Genomic DNA, 16,587 nt, shown 5'->3' with positions numbered 1-16,587 from the left:
CAGGTCGGCGGCAGTGTGTCTTTGGTGGGGGGGGGGGGGGGGGGGGGGGGGCTTTGTTCAGGGCCACTGAGCTTGTGGTGGGTCCCTTTTTGGGGACCTTGAGCCAAAGGCTCTGCGTTGGCCAGATCCTGCATGATCCCTCTTCCCTGCTCCCAGGCAGGGGGACAGCCCGCTGCTGCTGAGCACTGGGCAGGCTTTCAGCTGGCTTAGACGTTCCTGCCTCTTAATCATTAATCACAGGCTTAATTATTTTGTTTACATTCGACTTTATTTAATAGCTGTCATTATGTCCAGGCTGGTCACAGCTCACTAGAGCAAGTCCTGATTTTCAGCGTTTAGAGGAAAAAAGGGGAGGGAGAGGGAAACGAGGAGGAGAGCACAACAAGGGGACACAGCACTCAAAGGAGTAGGAGAGATGTTGGGCCTCCCATCCAGCAGCACCTGTGCTCGACAACATCTAACTACTGTGCAATGCCAGGGCCGCTTTTCAGATGGGAATCCCAAGCATTGTGCCCAAAGCTGAGAGCACTGGCTGGCAGCCTTTCCCCACTGGCACATGAAACGTCCCTCTCATGCATGTCATGAGGTGCAGGGGGCCTCTGCACAACTTGGGACAGCTTGGCGCTCCCCTGGGAGGGCCCGTTTTGTGGTTTCACCCCTCTCTCTTAGGTGAGGGTCCCCAGTCCCTGGACATGGATGGTCCCTTGGGCTCAGGATCCCTGAAGCCCTTTATCAGCAGGGGCTTCATTGGGCACCCTTGCTGTGTTGGCCAAACTCTCCAACACCATTTAGGAGAGGGGTGGAGGGGAGGCACAGCCACTGCTTGTTTAGGGCATGACCTTGTTATTGAAGAAGGTAATTAAACCTGCTTGGGATGCCTTTGCTCATTTGCCAGCTCCCCGCTGCCGCGCCAGTGCTGGGAAGGTTTTTCAGAAGGACGGCAGCGTCAAGCCCAGTGGCGGGCCCCCCCCAGCCGTTAATGAGTGCCCATTGCCAGTTTCCAATGCACCCACCATCCCCGATGGTGCAATATTTCTATGCTTAGCCAGCGTCTCCTCCCGCTTGCGCTGGTCGGGGCGGCGGCAGGGACCCAGATGGCACAATTGGGATGATGGATCTGGGATCACTTGGCTTGCAGCTTCACCTTGGGGGGGGCAAAGCAGCCTAGCAGCATCTCAGCCCAGGGAGCAGGAGAGATGCTGTCGGAGGGGAGCAGAGCTGGGATTTTTCCTTGGCTATGTTTAAACCCGGCAGGTAGCCAGGGAAGCCAGCTGAGGCAAGGGTTAACTTCCTGCAATGCAACCTGTGGTCCTCCACAACCCATGTGTTGTACAATGGGAGCAACACAGAGATTACCAGCACCCACACGGTTTTCTGCTCCAGCAACCCTAGCTAAAATTAACCAGGCTTAGGAGGCATTTGTAATGAGCCGGCGCGGAGGACATGGCAGCTGCACATGTTCAGCCTGGGCAATCCCCAAGGGCCTTTCCTGGCCAATTCTGCAGCCTGAGCCTGGGCTTTCACCTTGGAGCTTCTGATCCGTATGAATTTTGTCAAGCCCTTTTAGCTAAGCTGATGCCAGGGACGGAATATAAGTATAAAAATAATTTCTTACAGCTGACCTGTGTGCGGGTGAGGGTCCTGGGAAGGCTGGGACCCTCCAGACCACAGCCCATGGGCTAAGGAGCTCACAGCTGGGTTGCAGCACCTGGGCAGGGAGGTCTGGCCTCTCCCAGCCTGCGGGAGGAGGGAAACTGAGGCAGGAGATGCAAACCACCACCTCACCCCCTTCCCAACACAGCTCCCTTTGCATCCCCTCCTGGGGGGGTCTGAGCAAGGCGGCTTGGCAGCCGTGGGGCCCCTGGCTCTGCCCAGGCTGATAACAGTGCCTTTGTGCCGCCCGGTGCTGCACGAGCGGCTGCCGCTGCTGACTCAGGGCTTTTTCCCAGCCACCACTGCTGCGGGAGCCCCGTGACCCATCGGTGGGGGGGACCCTGCAAGGGGGAGGGGGGGTGGCAGCAAAGCAGCGAGGCAACGGCTCTGCAGAAAGCTGGCGGCTGCAGGAGCTGGCGTTACCCCTTGGCAGGGGCAAGGGACAGAGGGGACACCCTGAGCTGAGCAGGATCCGGTGAGTGCCTTCGCTTTCTCCGTGTGGTGTTTGATCAGCAAAAGCTCCTAATTAAAACAGGTGAAAGTCATCCTCGGCCACTCTGGCTGCACCCCAGAGCAGGTTACCCATCTCCTCCCATAGTGATAACCTGGGACATGTAGGGACATGTAACCTGGGGACAGCTGACCCTGGTGGCACTCCTGCTGTCCCCAAAGGAAAGGTGATCAGGGATCACGCACACCCCGCTGCCGCAGGGACAGCCTGGCTGGGGACCCCACGGTTTGTGTTGTGCACCGCAGGTTTCCCCTGCAGGGCAGGGGGAAAGGAGGATCCGGCTGGGTCCGCTGCGCTGGAGGCACCAGAAATGCAGGACAAAATGCTCCCTGACCCCCTCAGAGGACCCTGGGCTGGTCCCGGGGTCTTGGACATGTGGAGACAGGCTCTGCCCCCCGCAACACCCGCTTGACGATGGGAGCAGGGAACTGCAGGTCTCACCCTGCCCTTTGCTGACTGGCCTCAATTTACCAGAAACCCCTTTTGAAGAGCATCTTGAAGATCAATTTAATTTTATTTAATTTTATTTCAGAGTAGCCCAAGTCAGCCTCTTTGGTGTTACCCAAAATCCTGTCCTACCTTTGACCGACGGTGACTTGCCACCACAGCAGCACATATTCAGCTCCTCTCAACCCCAACCCTGCCCATAGTGACCTGCCCTCCAGCCTGGGCTCCCGGGATGGTCCCCAAACCCAAGCCCACCAAGTTAAACCCCAAACCCCTCCAAGGACAATCCAGCTCCCAGCCCACACCCCTAGCCGTGCCCAGCAGCTTGTCCCCCCTGCTTCATCAACCCACTAGGGTGGGACTGCAACTTTCTGCTGCAGATGCCATGGGCTCCCGGCACTTCCCCGCCCGGACCGTGCTCTTCGAGAAGGAGTCCAACGGCGTCACGTACCGTGTGCCCGCCCTGCTTTACCTGCCCTGTGTGGCCAAGCTGCTGGCTTTCGCGGAGGAGCGGCTGAGCGCCGACGATGCCCATGCCAACCTGCTGGTGCTGCGCCGTGGCACCATCTACAGGAGTTACGTGGAGGTGGGACAAGGGATGCACCCGGGGTTGGGGGGACATGCTGGGCTGCGGGCACGGGACAGCCAGGTGGTTGTCCTCCACTGCTTGTGCATGGCACAGCTGAGCTCCTGAAGGCACTCACATGGGAAAGGAACACTGCGTTGGGTGAAGTGGGGTAGTCCTCACCCCTCTCCATCCTCTCCTCCCGGGGCAGTGGGAAGACATGCGCGTGCTGGAGACGGCGACACTGCAGCACCACCGGTCGATGAACCCCTGCCCACTCTATGACGAGTTCACTGGCACCCTCTTCCTTTTCTTCATCACGGTGCTGGGCAGGACACCTGAAGCCTACCAGATTGTCACCGGCCAAAACGTCACCCGCCTCTGCTGCGTCACCAGCGCTGACCAGGGCCTGAGCTGGAGCATGGCCACAGACCTGACGCAGCAGGTCATTGGCGGGGCCATCAAAGGTAGCCCACTGGAGAGGGGTGAGGAGGGAGGAGGACAGCCAGCAGGGAAGGCAACCATGGGTTTTGGCCTCCTGGAGCCACCTATGGTGCTGCCAGAGGTGGCCTCGGGGTAGGGAGCCCACAAGCATCCAAGAGCAGAGATGGGGGGGAGAGGACCCCAAACAGAGGGGAGAGCAGATGGAGGGAGTATCTGCGTTGCTTGCACAGGGAGAGAGGAGATGGAGAGGCCCCGTAGCTATGGGTAGGACCATGCGCAAGGACAACCAGGCAGCACTGGGCTCTGCTGCCCTCCCACCCCACCACTTTGCTTGGCTAGGCTGGGGGGATGCTCTAGAGACCCATCCGCATTGGGCATGGTGGGGGCACCATGGAGGCCACTCTTCACCCCCATCCGTCCTCTGCTTCCCAGACTGGGCGACATTTGCGCTGGGCCCTGGGCATGGCATCCAGCTGCGGTCCGGCCGGCTGCTGGTGCCTGCCTACAGCTACCACATTGACTGCAAGGAGTGCTTCGGGCAGCTCTGCAGGACCACCCCTCACTCCTTCGCCTTCTACAGCGATGACCACGGCCGAGGCTGGCGCTTTGGGGAGTTCATCCCCAACCTGCAGACGGGTGAGTGCCAACTGGTCTCGGTGGACGAGGAGGATGGCTCCAACGTCCTCTACTGCAACGCCCGCAGCCCCTTGGGCTTCAGGGTCCAGGCACTCAGCACGGACGACGGGGCTGTCTTCCACGGGGGGCAGCTGGTCCAGCGGCTGGTCGAGCCCCCCCATGGCTGTCACGGCAGTGTTGTCGGCTTCCCTGCACCTTTTGTCTATGTTCCTGATGCCTCCCGGGACACCGTGATGCCCCTCCAGGGCTCAGCTCACCGGCTGCTCCCCAGGATGCTCCCCAGGTTTCGCTACCTGCCCATCCAGCGAGCAGCAGGTGATGAGCTGCCTGCCTTGGCCACTGGCAGCCACCACGAGCCAGCTGAGCCCGAGGAGGGCTGTCCTACCTCAGGGCATCACGGCCATGCCCACGGCAGCACCTCGGTCCGAGGGGACCCCAGGGCAACTCCCAGCCCCGCTGCCCTCTTCCAAGCACCAACATGGGTCCTCTACTCCCACCCCACCAGCCCCATGTCACGGGTCAACATGGGGGTTCACCTGAGCACATTCCCCAGGGACGCGGAGAGCTGGACCGAGCCGTGGGTCATCTATGAGGGCCCAAGCGCTTACTCAGACCTGGCTTACATGGAGCTGCCCTACAACGAGGCCTCCATCTCTGGTGGCCCGGCCATCGCTTTTGCCTGCCTCTACGAGAACGGGACACGGTCACCCTATGAGCAGATCTCCTTCAGCATGTTCACACTGCATGATGTGCTCCAGAACATCCCCCTGACAGCCACTGCTCCCTGGAGGGACAGTGGTCCCCCACGCCGCAGAAAGCGGGGGCGAAGGAGCTGCCTCGTCTCCTAGTGCCCCCCCAGGTCGGCTCCCCCTGGTCGCCCAGTGTCAGGCCCCAGGGCACCAACCCAGAGCCCAGCACACCAGGATGCTCACAGCCTGGGGTCCTGCCACGGGCCAGCATGGCCATATCACAGAAAAGGCATGTGCTACTGTCCCAAAATTGGGTTTTATCTCATTTTTATTGCTATTTTTTAATTATATAGTTGGTTGGGCATGGAGGCTTGTGCCACCAGCCCCAGGCTCCTTTCCAAGCACATGAGCCAACCCATGAAATACATAATGGGAGGCAACAGCAGCAATGCAGGGGAGAAAGCAGTCAGGGGCACCCCATGCCACCTGTGTGTGCCAGGTCGGGGGGACATAATGCTCCGGCTGTGCCATACCTGGTACTACCACCCTGCTCCAAGGGTTTTCCTCCTATGGTCATAAATATTTATGTTCCTTTTTTTATTGCTCCTTTTTAATCATCCTGTTCAAGCCAATTCCTCTTTTTCTCAACAGTCTCTCCAAAATCACCCAGTTGCTGTTTAATCTGGCTGATTGATTGTTTTGGTTTTTTTTAAGCTACCATGGACATTGCTACTTTCCTCTGAACCTTATCAGTTTTGGGCAAACATCCTCCCAGCACAGGCAGGTTCAGGCCTGTACCCACACTCAGTCCCTGTATCCCCACGTGGGGATGGGGGATGCACTGAAGCCAGTGACACCCCCTGCAAGTGCAGCGGCAGGTGGTGCGATGAGGTCCTGGGCCAGTGGGGATGTGATGCTGCTCCTAACATTTGCTGCATGCATGTGTGTGTGTGTATGGGTGAACTTTGGGGGACTACACCTCATTTCCAGCACTACCTCCTTCAGCACGACTCCATCCAAGTCCCCCAGCCTCAGCCGGAGCCCGGCTCGGCTCCTCCAGTCTCCTTCGTCCCTCCTGCCCTGCGTGGGAGACAAACAGCAACACAAGCTGCCCTAAATACAGATTGATTAACGAAAATAAGTTAGTGTTCCAGCTCTTATCTATAAATACCACCGTGTCACATTTTGCACTCGGGTGGGTGGAGGCTGATGAGGAGTGGCCGGGGAAGCTGTTGGGCTCATGCCGGGATGCCAGGAGCCAAGTCCTTACCTCTATCGCTCACCGGGCTGGTTTCCAACGCCAAATGGCTGCCAGCTCCAAAGGCATCCACTCCAGGGTGGAGGAAGAGGTATCGCACGGGCAGAGGACTCTGTACGGAGGCAGCCCTTTGCACACCGACCCAACACACATCACTTCAACATCTCGTGCGGGCCGGCGTGTCTGTCCCCCATGGGGGAGTCTGTCTGTCTGTTTTGCACCGGGCTGGTATCACAGCTTGTGCTGTATCCCCGCCACGGCATTTGCCACTGGCAGAGGGACACCCGGGGATGACACCTCCTCCAAGCACCAGCCTCCTGGCACCATCACAGGTCCTTACTTCCCCTCGCAAAAGCCGCAGAGGCACCCAAGGCAGCCATTGAGGATCTGGAGGGAGGCCAGCACCATCTCAGTGGCGCTGACAAGCAGCAGGAGGGAGAAGAGGATGACGTTCCAGGCCACGACACCTGCTGGCTCCAGACAGATGCTCCAGGTGTGACGATCATGCAGGTAGTTCTCTGTTCTGCACAATGGGGAGAGGAGGAGATGCAAGATGCTGCCCTGCAGCAGGTCAGGAATTGCATCACTTTCCACCATGGAGGTGTGCCCCAGACACCCTGTCCTTCATCCCGAGGATGAGCAGGGTCAGCAGGGTGATGGGGATGGGAAGCACCACGTAGAAAACTGTGGAAGGTGGACCTCTTGAGCTACCGGGGTCTTGCACCACCACCAGCAAGCCCACCCACCATAAATAACACCAACTTAATTAGCAATAAGCTGATGAGGCGGCACTGGCGACTCAACCCCACTGCCTCACCTGGCATCAGGCTCCTGGCTGCCGGCATCCAGGAAGGGGTAACCCCAGAGGGTGCCATGCCCGTGGCCGTGCTCCGAGGCGTTGTAGAAGCAGAGGGGTCCATTGGTCAAACCCACCCCGGAGAGGACAAAGCAGGCAGCAGCACCCAGGAGCGCCAGCTTGGAGAGCACGGCAGAGATGAAAGCCTGTAGGCAGCACCCGGGAAGGGCAGGGACCGAAAGTCAGGCGGGCTCCAAAACATGTCTGTGTGTTAGCAGCGGAGTTTGGTAAGGGGGCAGAACTCCACTCCCCTTCACCCCAAGGGGCTCCAGCCCCGGGGAGCCGAGGCTGAGGATGGAGTTGTCAAGCTGGGCAGAAGCGGGCAGGGAGTGGGGACAGGCAGGGACCTGCCACATGGAGCCTGGTGGGGCAGAACCCATGCCAGCATGCACAGGAAGCCCTGTCCTCTGGGGAGGTGGCACCATGCAGCATCTTGCCACGGGAGAGGGGACACCCTGCCACATCCTACCGTGGGGCCATAGGAGAGGGGGATCCATGCCACGTCCCACCATAGGGCCACAGGAGAGGTGGCACCCTGCCGTGACCTAGCATGGGAGAGGGGGCACCATACCATGTCCCACCACAGGACCAGGGGAGAGGGGGATCTGTGCCATGTCCCACCATGGGGCCATGGGAGAGGTAGCACCCTGCCACGTCCCACCACATGCCGCTTGGGACTGCTTTGGCATGGGGGTCCCAATGCTGCCTTACGTTGCGACGGGTGCCGCAGTCGGAGCAGCCGGTGCATCGCCACCCCACCGCCGTGATGTGGGTCGCTGCCAGCAGCACCTGTGGGAAGGAAAAAGTGGATGGGGGATGAAGGGGAGCCACCTGCTCCATCCCTTCCTCCCTGCTCCACAGACACGCAAGGAAGGACGCGGTGGAAACTGCGGTACTCACGGCGATGCCGCCTCCCCAGATGCCCGGCATGGCCTTGGCATGCTTGCTGATGTGCCCCTCTGCCAGGTACTTCGACGCCCCGCCAGGGAAGAGCAGGAGGATGTTGGCTGCCACAGAGAGCGTGCCCAGCACCAGCAGGCAGGGACCCACAATCCGGCTGCATTTCCCCACACACATGGCCACCCTGCACAGGGATGGGGAGGAAGAGGAGGAGAGGAAGGGGCTGCCTTCAGCCCTGCAATGCCCCACGGCTCCCCCACCCCGAGCCCATCTCACAGCTGCGCGTGGACAGGAGTTTGCTGGTTTGTGCTTTTGGGTCCCAGCCTACCCCACCAGCACTGCCCTTACTTGAGAGCAATTTCCAACGGAAATCCTATTTTCCCCACACCATCTGATTAATTAAATATTAAAAATAAATTCAGTGTTAATACTGATCTACTGCTACCAAACAGTTTTCTTGAGGTTGAGCTATTTTATCATAGAAGGAGAAGCCCAACTTCAGACCTGCTAATATTTCTTTGCCAAATGGGCAAGGGAGTTTAAGAAACCTTGAAACCTGTGCGACCCGCAGGGTCGGCTCCTCCAAAACGTTACTGCAGGAAGGAGACCAGCCACTGTGGCTCAGTTTGAATTTGAGTGCTTACAATGAGCAGGAAAATTGCCAGGAAAGGGGCAAAATCTTTGGACAAGGACTTGTGAAAGCACATCAGTCTCCAATCAAATCCAACAGCAACTCCATCCCCATCACACACTAGTCTTAGCATAGGTCTGAATATGCTGAAACCAATTACAGTTAATTAAGGAAAGGTTATCACCTATCCTCAGGCAAGCCATCCAGCTCTGCTGGCATTTTATTAAGTTATCAGTTCACCTAGAAAGTGCCTGCCCATCTCCAGGTGATACCTTGTCAAAAATTAGCTCTCCCTCTTCTCTACCTGGCAAGAGGGGGGATGTCCATTGGTCGCTCTGGGACTGCTGAAAACAACCTGGTTTGCTGTTGTCCCAGCTTCCCAGGTTTCTTCTACCCTGTGTTCATTTTTGCTTCAGGTTGGTTTTATGTATTTTCCCCTTTCCCAGTGGCTTGCAACCCGTTTTGCACAAGCTCCCTGAATCAAGCTGCTTCTCACAGTGGCTAATCTATTTCAGGCTCGCTCTGGCTTTGCAAAAGCAGAAGTGAACAGGCGCCACATGGTTGTTTCCATGGGAAGAGCTGCCTCAGCCCCCCTCACATGAGCAATGGGGAGGAGCAGCTCAGGCTGTGCATCCAGCCCCTGAATGGCCAGAGAGGCCAGGGGGCACCAGCCCAACAGGGCTTCACATCGCTGTGACCTGCTAGAGACCAGCCACGCCAGCCCCGGCAGGCTGCTGGGGGCCAGGGAGGGCTGAATGTGGAGGAACAGGGCTGCAAAACCCTGCTGCATGGAGAGGATGCAAAGCCAAGAAGCCTAAGGTGGACCACCAGCTCCACCCACCCTGGAGCTTCGCTTCCCCTCTGCTTTCTATCCTCCCTGCCTTGGTTATAAGGAATTTAGGGCCTCTCGCCCTCACTGCGGTCCCACCTGCAGTCCAGGGATTGTGCGTGGTTGTCTCCCCAGAGCCATGAGCATCCAGTGCTGAGTCCCACCTCCCCACTTTGGTGGACCTTCCAGCTCTTGCTCCTCTGGAGCTCAGAGCATGGGCTGCTCTCACCAGCCAGAGGCTTTTGTGGTCTTCTGCAATCTCTCCTTAACCTCGCGCCAAGGACACTCCTTCCCCTCCACTGCTGCCCTCTCCCTAGGGCAGAGGTCTCCTTCCCTCAGCAAGATCTCCACAGCTTGCTGTCCCCCCAACACTCCCCTTGAGCAAGAAGCAAGTTTGCATTAGCTGCTTTCTTCTACCTCAGCCAATACAGACAGACAAACCCCTCTGTAAGGGGAGGTAAAGCAAAAGTGCAGCTGAACCAGTCTCTGTTAGGACACTCGAAAGAAAGACTCCCTTCCTGCCAGCATGTCTCCATGGCCAAAAGCAAGAGGATTCAAGCAAAGCCCAGGGAACCTGTCCTCCCGCCTTCCCAGCTTACCTGGGAGCGATGCCACATGGAGCCAGCAGCGTCCACCCCTCAGATGAGCCCTGTCATGGAGACATCACCCATGGGTGACTATTTATGATGTCCCAGCGTGTGCTCCACATCTTCCTCCTCCACCCCAAGGTCCACCCACCGCATCAGTCACGATCCTTCCCTCTCCCACACAACCAGCGGCTCAAAAGGAAGAATGACTGTCCTGTCTGAATGAGGCAGCCTCTGCCGGCATTGTGGCTGATGCTTCTGTTCGATTATGCCCCCTTTCACTGGCAGAAGCCACAAGTCCACCAAAATAAGCACAACTTCAGATTTTAAGGCTTCTACCAGGTCTGCCCTAAATGCCTTGACCATTGCCTGAGTAGCAAACACCGTTTCTCCTAGAACAACCTGCAATGTAGGGAGAACATTTTCCTCTCTCCTCTGCAGCCCACTCCAAACACTATTGTTCTGTCACCGTGAGTCCACATCCTCCACCAAGGGCTTCTTCCATCACATTTCACCTTATTCCCTCGTTGTGCAAGAGCTTTGTGCATGGATGCTGAACAGTTCAGGTTTGCCTCTTCTCATTTTTACCCACGGGGGAGCACACTAATATTTTAATAAAAGCTTCTAAACAAATATTCTCGTGTCTAAGCTGGTTCCTGTCTCCTGCCCTTTGCTTCCTTGCAGATGGCCCAGCTTTTCCTCCAGGTGTTGAGCATGTCCCCATTACATATATATCTCACACCTTGGTGATAACATTGAGAGAGAAAGGTTATTTCTGGATCTTAATTATTGCAAGTCATCAGACACCAGCATTTCAAAGTCCCATCCGGGGTGCCCGTGGCTGACAGCGTGCAATGGGGAAGCTCCTCTTCTGTCCCCATAGAGAAGGTCTGACAGTAGCAGCTCCAAGACGGGAACAGAACCAGGAGAACATGACCTCTGTGTCTGAGAACAGGAGACAGGGAAACTGAAGTACAAAAAATGGCAAAAATAGGGCAGTTTTTCTGGCAGAGGAGTTGCAGGCAGCACAAGCAAAGAGGAGAATTGCTCATGGGCTGTGCAGGCAAAAGGAAGAATCCTCTTCATTCATTATGAGAACCCGAGGCACATCAGCTGCTTCGGACATGGGCTTCCCCATCTGCAACAGCCACAGGACACAGAGTGTAAGTGCAGCTATCTTATAGACCTGATACAGTTTTGCTCCAATATAGTAAATAAAAAAAAGCAACTACAGTGCTACCTTTTGGTTTATAACCCAACTTGCTCTACCTAGGGTAACACACCCAAGTAGCATGTTTCAAAGTGGCTTCTCCTGCTTTCAAATCAATGAGTACGGGACTGTCGAGAATATAAAACCTGCTCTAAGTACAGCGTGCCACTGTTTGTTGAAAGAAATAGAAAATGGAGTTGGAGCCCTTGAGTGCCACATGGAAAAAGATGAACTGGTGAGGCTGGGTTACATCAGCCAATTCCGTTTTTCTAGGAAAAATAAGGTGAGAGGAGCACATTATCTGAATAATGATAGTTCCTCTGAAAGGAAAATCAGAGTTTGCACCAGCACATAAATCCCCGTTTTATTCTTAAGTAAGATGAATTGATCTCTAAAAAGCAGACAACAGCAAAGGCAAAACATGTAGGACAGCAGACTGCTGAGAACAATCTAATTTTTCCTTCCTCTCTTTTTTTTGCTTAGAAAGAGAGGAAGCTTTTTTTACTCCACTGGAAGAAAATGTGTTGCAACCTCATCTTGTGCCCTTTTCTACGTCATGGCAATCTGAGCTTCCTACGTTGCCACACACATGATCTGGTCAATCATCTCCCACAGAAAAACCCATGCCATTCAGCGTGAAGCGTCAGGGTGAATCTTTTCCCCAGGACCACTGATCTTCCCCTTACACCCACTCCAGCCCAAGTCCGTAATAGTAACAATAATAATAATAAAAGGCTAATTTTAGCCCTGCACAGCTTCCCAAGCACCATGAGTGGCTGCATGCCTCCCTTTCTCGCGTGGGAACTTAATTATGAAAGCGTCAGCACGGCAATTACGGGCAAGTAACTTGCTGCCAAGTCACCCAGCCACGGCGCTGTCAAACATGGTCCCACGCAAAGCGATTCTGACTCAGCAAGGTCCTCCTGCTAACTCCTTCACTGACACCAGATTGCAGCTGAAGAGATGCCAGCCGCTTTCATCCTAGTTGTTTTGTGTCGCTTTATCCCATCACACTTAGAGGGCTCTGCCTCTCCAGTCCATGGTTTGCAGGTCACGTTCGGCAACGGTTCTTTCTGAACTTTAAGGTCTGTGAGCTTTTTATAACCATTGCATCCACCCTCTTAAGCACGCTCCCCTGCTCTTTGCTTCCCCAGACTCCTCTGGGGCTGTGGAAATTGCACAGCAGGTTGGGTTTCAAGAGTGGTTTGGCTTCAAGGAGAATCAAAGAGGCTGAGTTGAGTTTGAATCGGCGAGATCGAACCATTCTGTGCCAAACCAACCTCCACCTCGGTCCTGTCCAGAGGATGCTCAGCACAATTCAGTGGTCTCTCCCACTCCTCTCAGTAGCATCTGCAAATCTATTTCTGCCACTAGCTAGCTAAGACTTTTCTGAACTCAGGTGCAGGCACGTTTGCTGCCAACCGTGATCCCCTTAGACAGGCCCTGCATGGAGTTTGTGGCTAGAACTCAGACTGAAGAAATACCAACATGATGCTGCTAAACAATATGGCATTTGCTTTAGCTTCCTTATGAATTTCACCTGATTTAATACTTCAGATGAGATAAACCAACCCAGTTAAAAGTTGGAAGGAGTCTGCAGAAAGGAAAAATAAATAAATTAAAACCAAGAGCTATCTTGAGTCTATCCTGTAGTTCCTTGACCTGCAGACTGTGATGAAAAAATATTTCCGACTCAGTTGGAACAGGAAATATTTTCCTAAGCTGCATGAAAAGATCAGGCTGTTTTCCAGCCTTGGGAGGCGCACAAGCAAGTCTTCATCACAGAAACCAGAATTGTCCAGTTAACATAGTGAGAAGGAGAGGTGCACATGCCGAAAACTAAAGAGCAAGTCACTTCCAAGACAGTCCTGGAAAGGCAGCTAGACCAACAGCCTTCTCCTGGGCTCCTCCGGAGGCCAGTGCCTCCCAGAAGGGTGTTAACCACGCAACTTGGACATCATCTCTTGAGAAACCTTTGGGTTTGAATAAGCCAAGCCAAGCACATTTGCCCTCCTCTCCAAGGCATGCTGGAAATGAGTCACGATGAACACTGGTTGAAGGTTTTAGCATGACTGTTGGCACAGTCAGTCACCCTATTCCATAACTTTTTGGAGGGTTCAAACAGGGCAAGACTGGGGGCAGTGGCTAAGTTACTGTTTCAGTGAAGACCCACCTACGGTCAGGAACATGAGGATGACCAGAGATCAGTTTCTTAAGCTTTTGCTTCCCCACTGTACCTGCTAAGTACTTGTCCAGAAGGGACTCTGCTCATCGGCATTTCACATGAGGCCTTTACAGGAACGTCCCAAGAAGCCCAAACGACAGTTGCAGAAGTTAGAGGCTCCGTCTTGACAACACCTGTACCAGGAGAACATTGCTGGTTCAGAATAGAAAGCCACATTTTCTCTGTTCTTCCACTGGGAAAGACAGAAAATCCTAGCCCTGCCTCTTTTTATTCATTTTCATAAGGGTATTTTTCCTATCAAGGTACCAAAAGTTTGTCTCACTTCAAGATTTTGTGACCTCTAGAATGGGATGAAGCTTTCTCGGTCTAAGCAAGCAGCTCGCTGTAATCAACAATTCCTTATCAGCAGGAACCAGATGCTTTCTACTGAAGTCAGCTACTTTGTCATATTGATTATCAGACACCATATTGCAAACAGGCTTCAAATTCAGGCAAGCCCTGTCCTTGCTGGCTGGGCAGACCTGGAGCTAGTATCTAAAATTACACACATTCGGACTTCTTCAGCTGAGCTGCAGCTTCTGCTGCTTATTTTGTAAAGAGAGACAACGCCAATGAAAGCTGCTACAGCCAGGGTAGGAAAATTGTAAACTTCCCAGAGGTTCAACAGAAGCTATGGCACCTGGACCTATTCTGCCAAGTCGAGATTCACAGACCAGGAGGCAAAGGAAAAAGAAAAGCACCCAATCTGACAGTTTTACTAAAAAGTCAGATACACACACATAGGGAACTTGGCTTGATTTTCTTTCCTTCTACCCCAATAACCTTAAGGAAAAACTCAGAAATTCTCCATATAATGCAGGGACAGACTTTCATTAGAACAACAACAAAAACCCCAAACCCAAAAACTGAGATATGAAGAAAGCTACTGAAAACAGTTTGTTTTATTTCCAGGATCAAATATTACAATAGGACATTTACATATATTTATAAAAAAACGCAGCAGTTGTGTATATAGATCAGAGGTTTCCTTGAGTTTGGTCCCTCCCAGCACAGTGAGCTGAAATCTTCTACATTAATCCTCTCCCTCCTCCCACATGAAGTCGCCATCATTGAAGAAAAAAGTGACCACTGTAAAAACTGACAGGCAAAGTCACAATTTTGAAACTGTAGTTTCACCAATTAGAGGAAACAGCCTCATTTAAAAAAATCATCTATCCTATAGTCTGGTGTCTCTGGTGAGGCACCACGTCTCTGAGTTGAGTTTTACCCAGATGTTCTTCATATAAATCTGTTCTATAAAATAGCACCTCGCCCCCCTGCTCCATGTACTTTTACTATCTATCCTTCTATACCTTAAAGTCTCAGCACCATTTAACAAGCAGTTACAAAATGACTTTTCTCTGTACTGCAGACACTCATGGTAATTAAAGACAGTGACCAAATCCCAATTCTGCAATCGCTCATAATATACCCATGTAAAACAACAGAAGATAAAACTGAGGCAAGTTGAGGCACTGATGTTAAGTGCCGCATTCTCTGATTAAAAACACGTGTGTGTGTGCATATGTGTGTGTGTGTGTATATACATATGGCTATATTTATTGGGAGTAGACAGACACTAAGCATCTCATGGACAAGAGGAGACTGGAGTAAAAGTCATCCTGTACAACATCACAGAAAGGGTATCCATTAACCTCACCGGTTCAGGAGCAGATAGCAGAGTATAACCGAACTGCAGTAAGATCTTGGGCTCGGACAGAGAAAACCTTGGCAAGACTGTCTTTGCAGAACGTAAACCAACAGACCTCAACAGCCGGTCGTCAAATGTGTTCAGATCAACTCCAAACATGCGACTGCGGGTATTTCCAACAACGCAGATGGCCAATATAGGGCTCAAAACATGACCTTTGTTTTGCCTTTAAAACAGTAGCTGTTCCATTTATAGAAAATAGTTTCTGTTAAAATAAATATAGAAAGGGTGGGGGAGAGGAGAGGCTGCACTCAAACCTATTAAAACAGCTAGACAAGGCACACCCAGTCTTTATGGGACTGACACTTTACACTTCACCCATCTAAAGCACATCTCTGCTAACCCTCCCTCCTCTTGGAATACAGGACTACCTATTTTTTACTAACTTGACTAAAAAGAGATTAAACAAGAAGTAGTGACATTTACTAAAAAATCAGAAGGCATAAAAATTCAGTGGTAAGTTCCTGAAATGACGTGCGTCTTCCCATTCGCACACAGGTCTCTATGTTATCTGTTTCTTCACATGGTTTAGGAAAAAAACCACAAACACCGTATTTTATGCATCTCCGCAGCATTTGGTACCTGACAAAACACAGCCCAAGTGATGCCTTGCCCCCAAAAGAAAATTGCTTTTAGTTTAGGCCTTGTTGCTCTCCAATCCCTGCGAACAAGCTCCGTGCTCCAGCAAGAACAGACTCAAAGCCAGGATTCAGCATCCTAGCACCCCAGCTCCTCCCAGAGGCGAGGAGCGTGTTCTCAGTTCTGGCTGTCATTAGCTAACCGCACAAGCTGCAAACCGCATGTCGTGCCCTCTGCTACAGGGCAGCTGTGTTCAAAGACCTCCTGCACAGAGACAAGACTTTTAATTTTGGAGGATGCTGGCTCTTCTTTCTAGTTCTTTGAAGAAACTTTTCCACTTAGCCATCAAGGACTCAAGTATACTTAATGAAAAAGTTTTCAGTAGTCCAAAGATGTTGGACTATTGAAACAGCAAAGCACACAATTACGTGGAAGTTTTCTAAAAAGTGTATTTGAGAACTCAGGCCCTTCAGCAGTGAGATTTATTTATTAAAACACATACTAAAACCAGCTGCCAGTTTCTGCAAGGGTACAAACCGTAGCACCAGTAAAAGTGGAAGCTGGTATAAGCTGGTGCAGATGAGTATATAAATTTGGTAGTCTTTAAAGAATGCATCTATGAAAGTAGTGGACCACATGAAACACAAGCTGTTTGCGGCAGCAAACAACGGACGTGCTTTACAGACGAGAGGTGTTATTCTCCTGTAATAGCAAGGCAGCAGATCTAGTGAGCTCTGGAAAGTATGCTGATGCAAAATTGCTGTTTAAATCTACTTAGGAACAATGGTACCTTTGGCTGCCTTTTTATAGACAACTACGTTTTACAAGGCTATTACGCACATACATGCACATTCTTT

The 16,587-nt window shown here is 52.9% G+C and overlaps 2 protein-coding genes across 2 annotated transcripts; one reads left to right on the top strand and one right to left on the bottom strand.

Annotated features, from left to right (window-relative positions):
• The first annotated feature begins 2,996 nt into the window (after window positions 1-2,996).
• NEU4 (neuraminidase 4) lies at window positions 2,997-5,104 on the top strand. The gene is made up of 3 exons (XM_009285015.1): window positions 2,997-3,197; window positions 3,388-3,643; window positions 4,053-5,104. Exons 1-3 carry the CDS (start codon window positions 2,997-2,999, stop codon window positions 5,102-5,104), a joined length of 1,509 nt encoding a protein of 502 aa, XP_009283290.1.
• Window positions 5,105-6,539: 1,435 nt separating this feature from the next.
• On the bottom strand, window positions 6,540-10,057 carry TM4SF19 (transmembrane 4 L six family member 19). Its single transcript, XM_009285014.2, has 5 exons — window positions 10,019-10,057; window positions 7,960-8,143; window positions 7,771-7,848; window positions 7,021-7,205; window positions 6,540-6,726 (listed from the first exon to the last, which is right to left on the bottom strand). The coding sequence occupies exons 2-5, from the start codon at window positions 8,134-8,136 to the stop codon at window positions 6,540-6,542; spliced, it is 627 nt and encodes a 208-aa protein (XP_009283289.1). The 5' UTR covers window positions 8,137-8,143; window positions 10,019-10,057.
• Between the last annotated feature and the right edge of the window lie 6,530 nt (window positions 10,058-16,587).

The sequence above is a fragment of the Aptenodytes forsteri genome, unplaced genomic scaffold, assembly GCF_000699145.1.
Source record: "Aptenodytes forsteri isolate BGI_AS27 unplaced genomic scaffold, ASM69914v1 Scaffold679, whole genome shotgun sequence".
In the NCBI taxonomy this organism is placed as follows: Eukaryota; Metazoa; Chordata; class Aves; order Sphenisciformes; family Spheniscidae; genus Aptenodytes; species Aptenodytes forsteri.
This window is presented reverse-complemented; position numbering and strand designations above follow the sequence as displayed.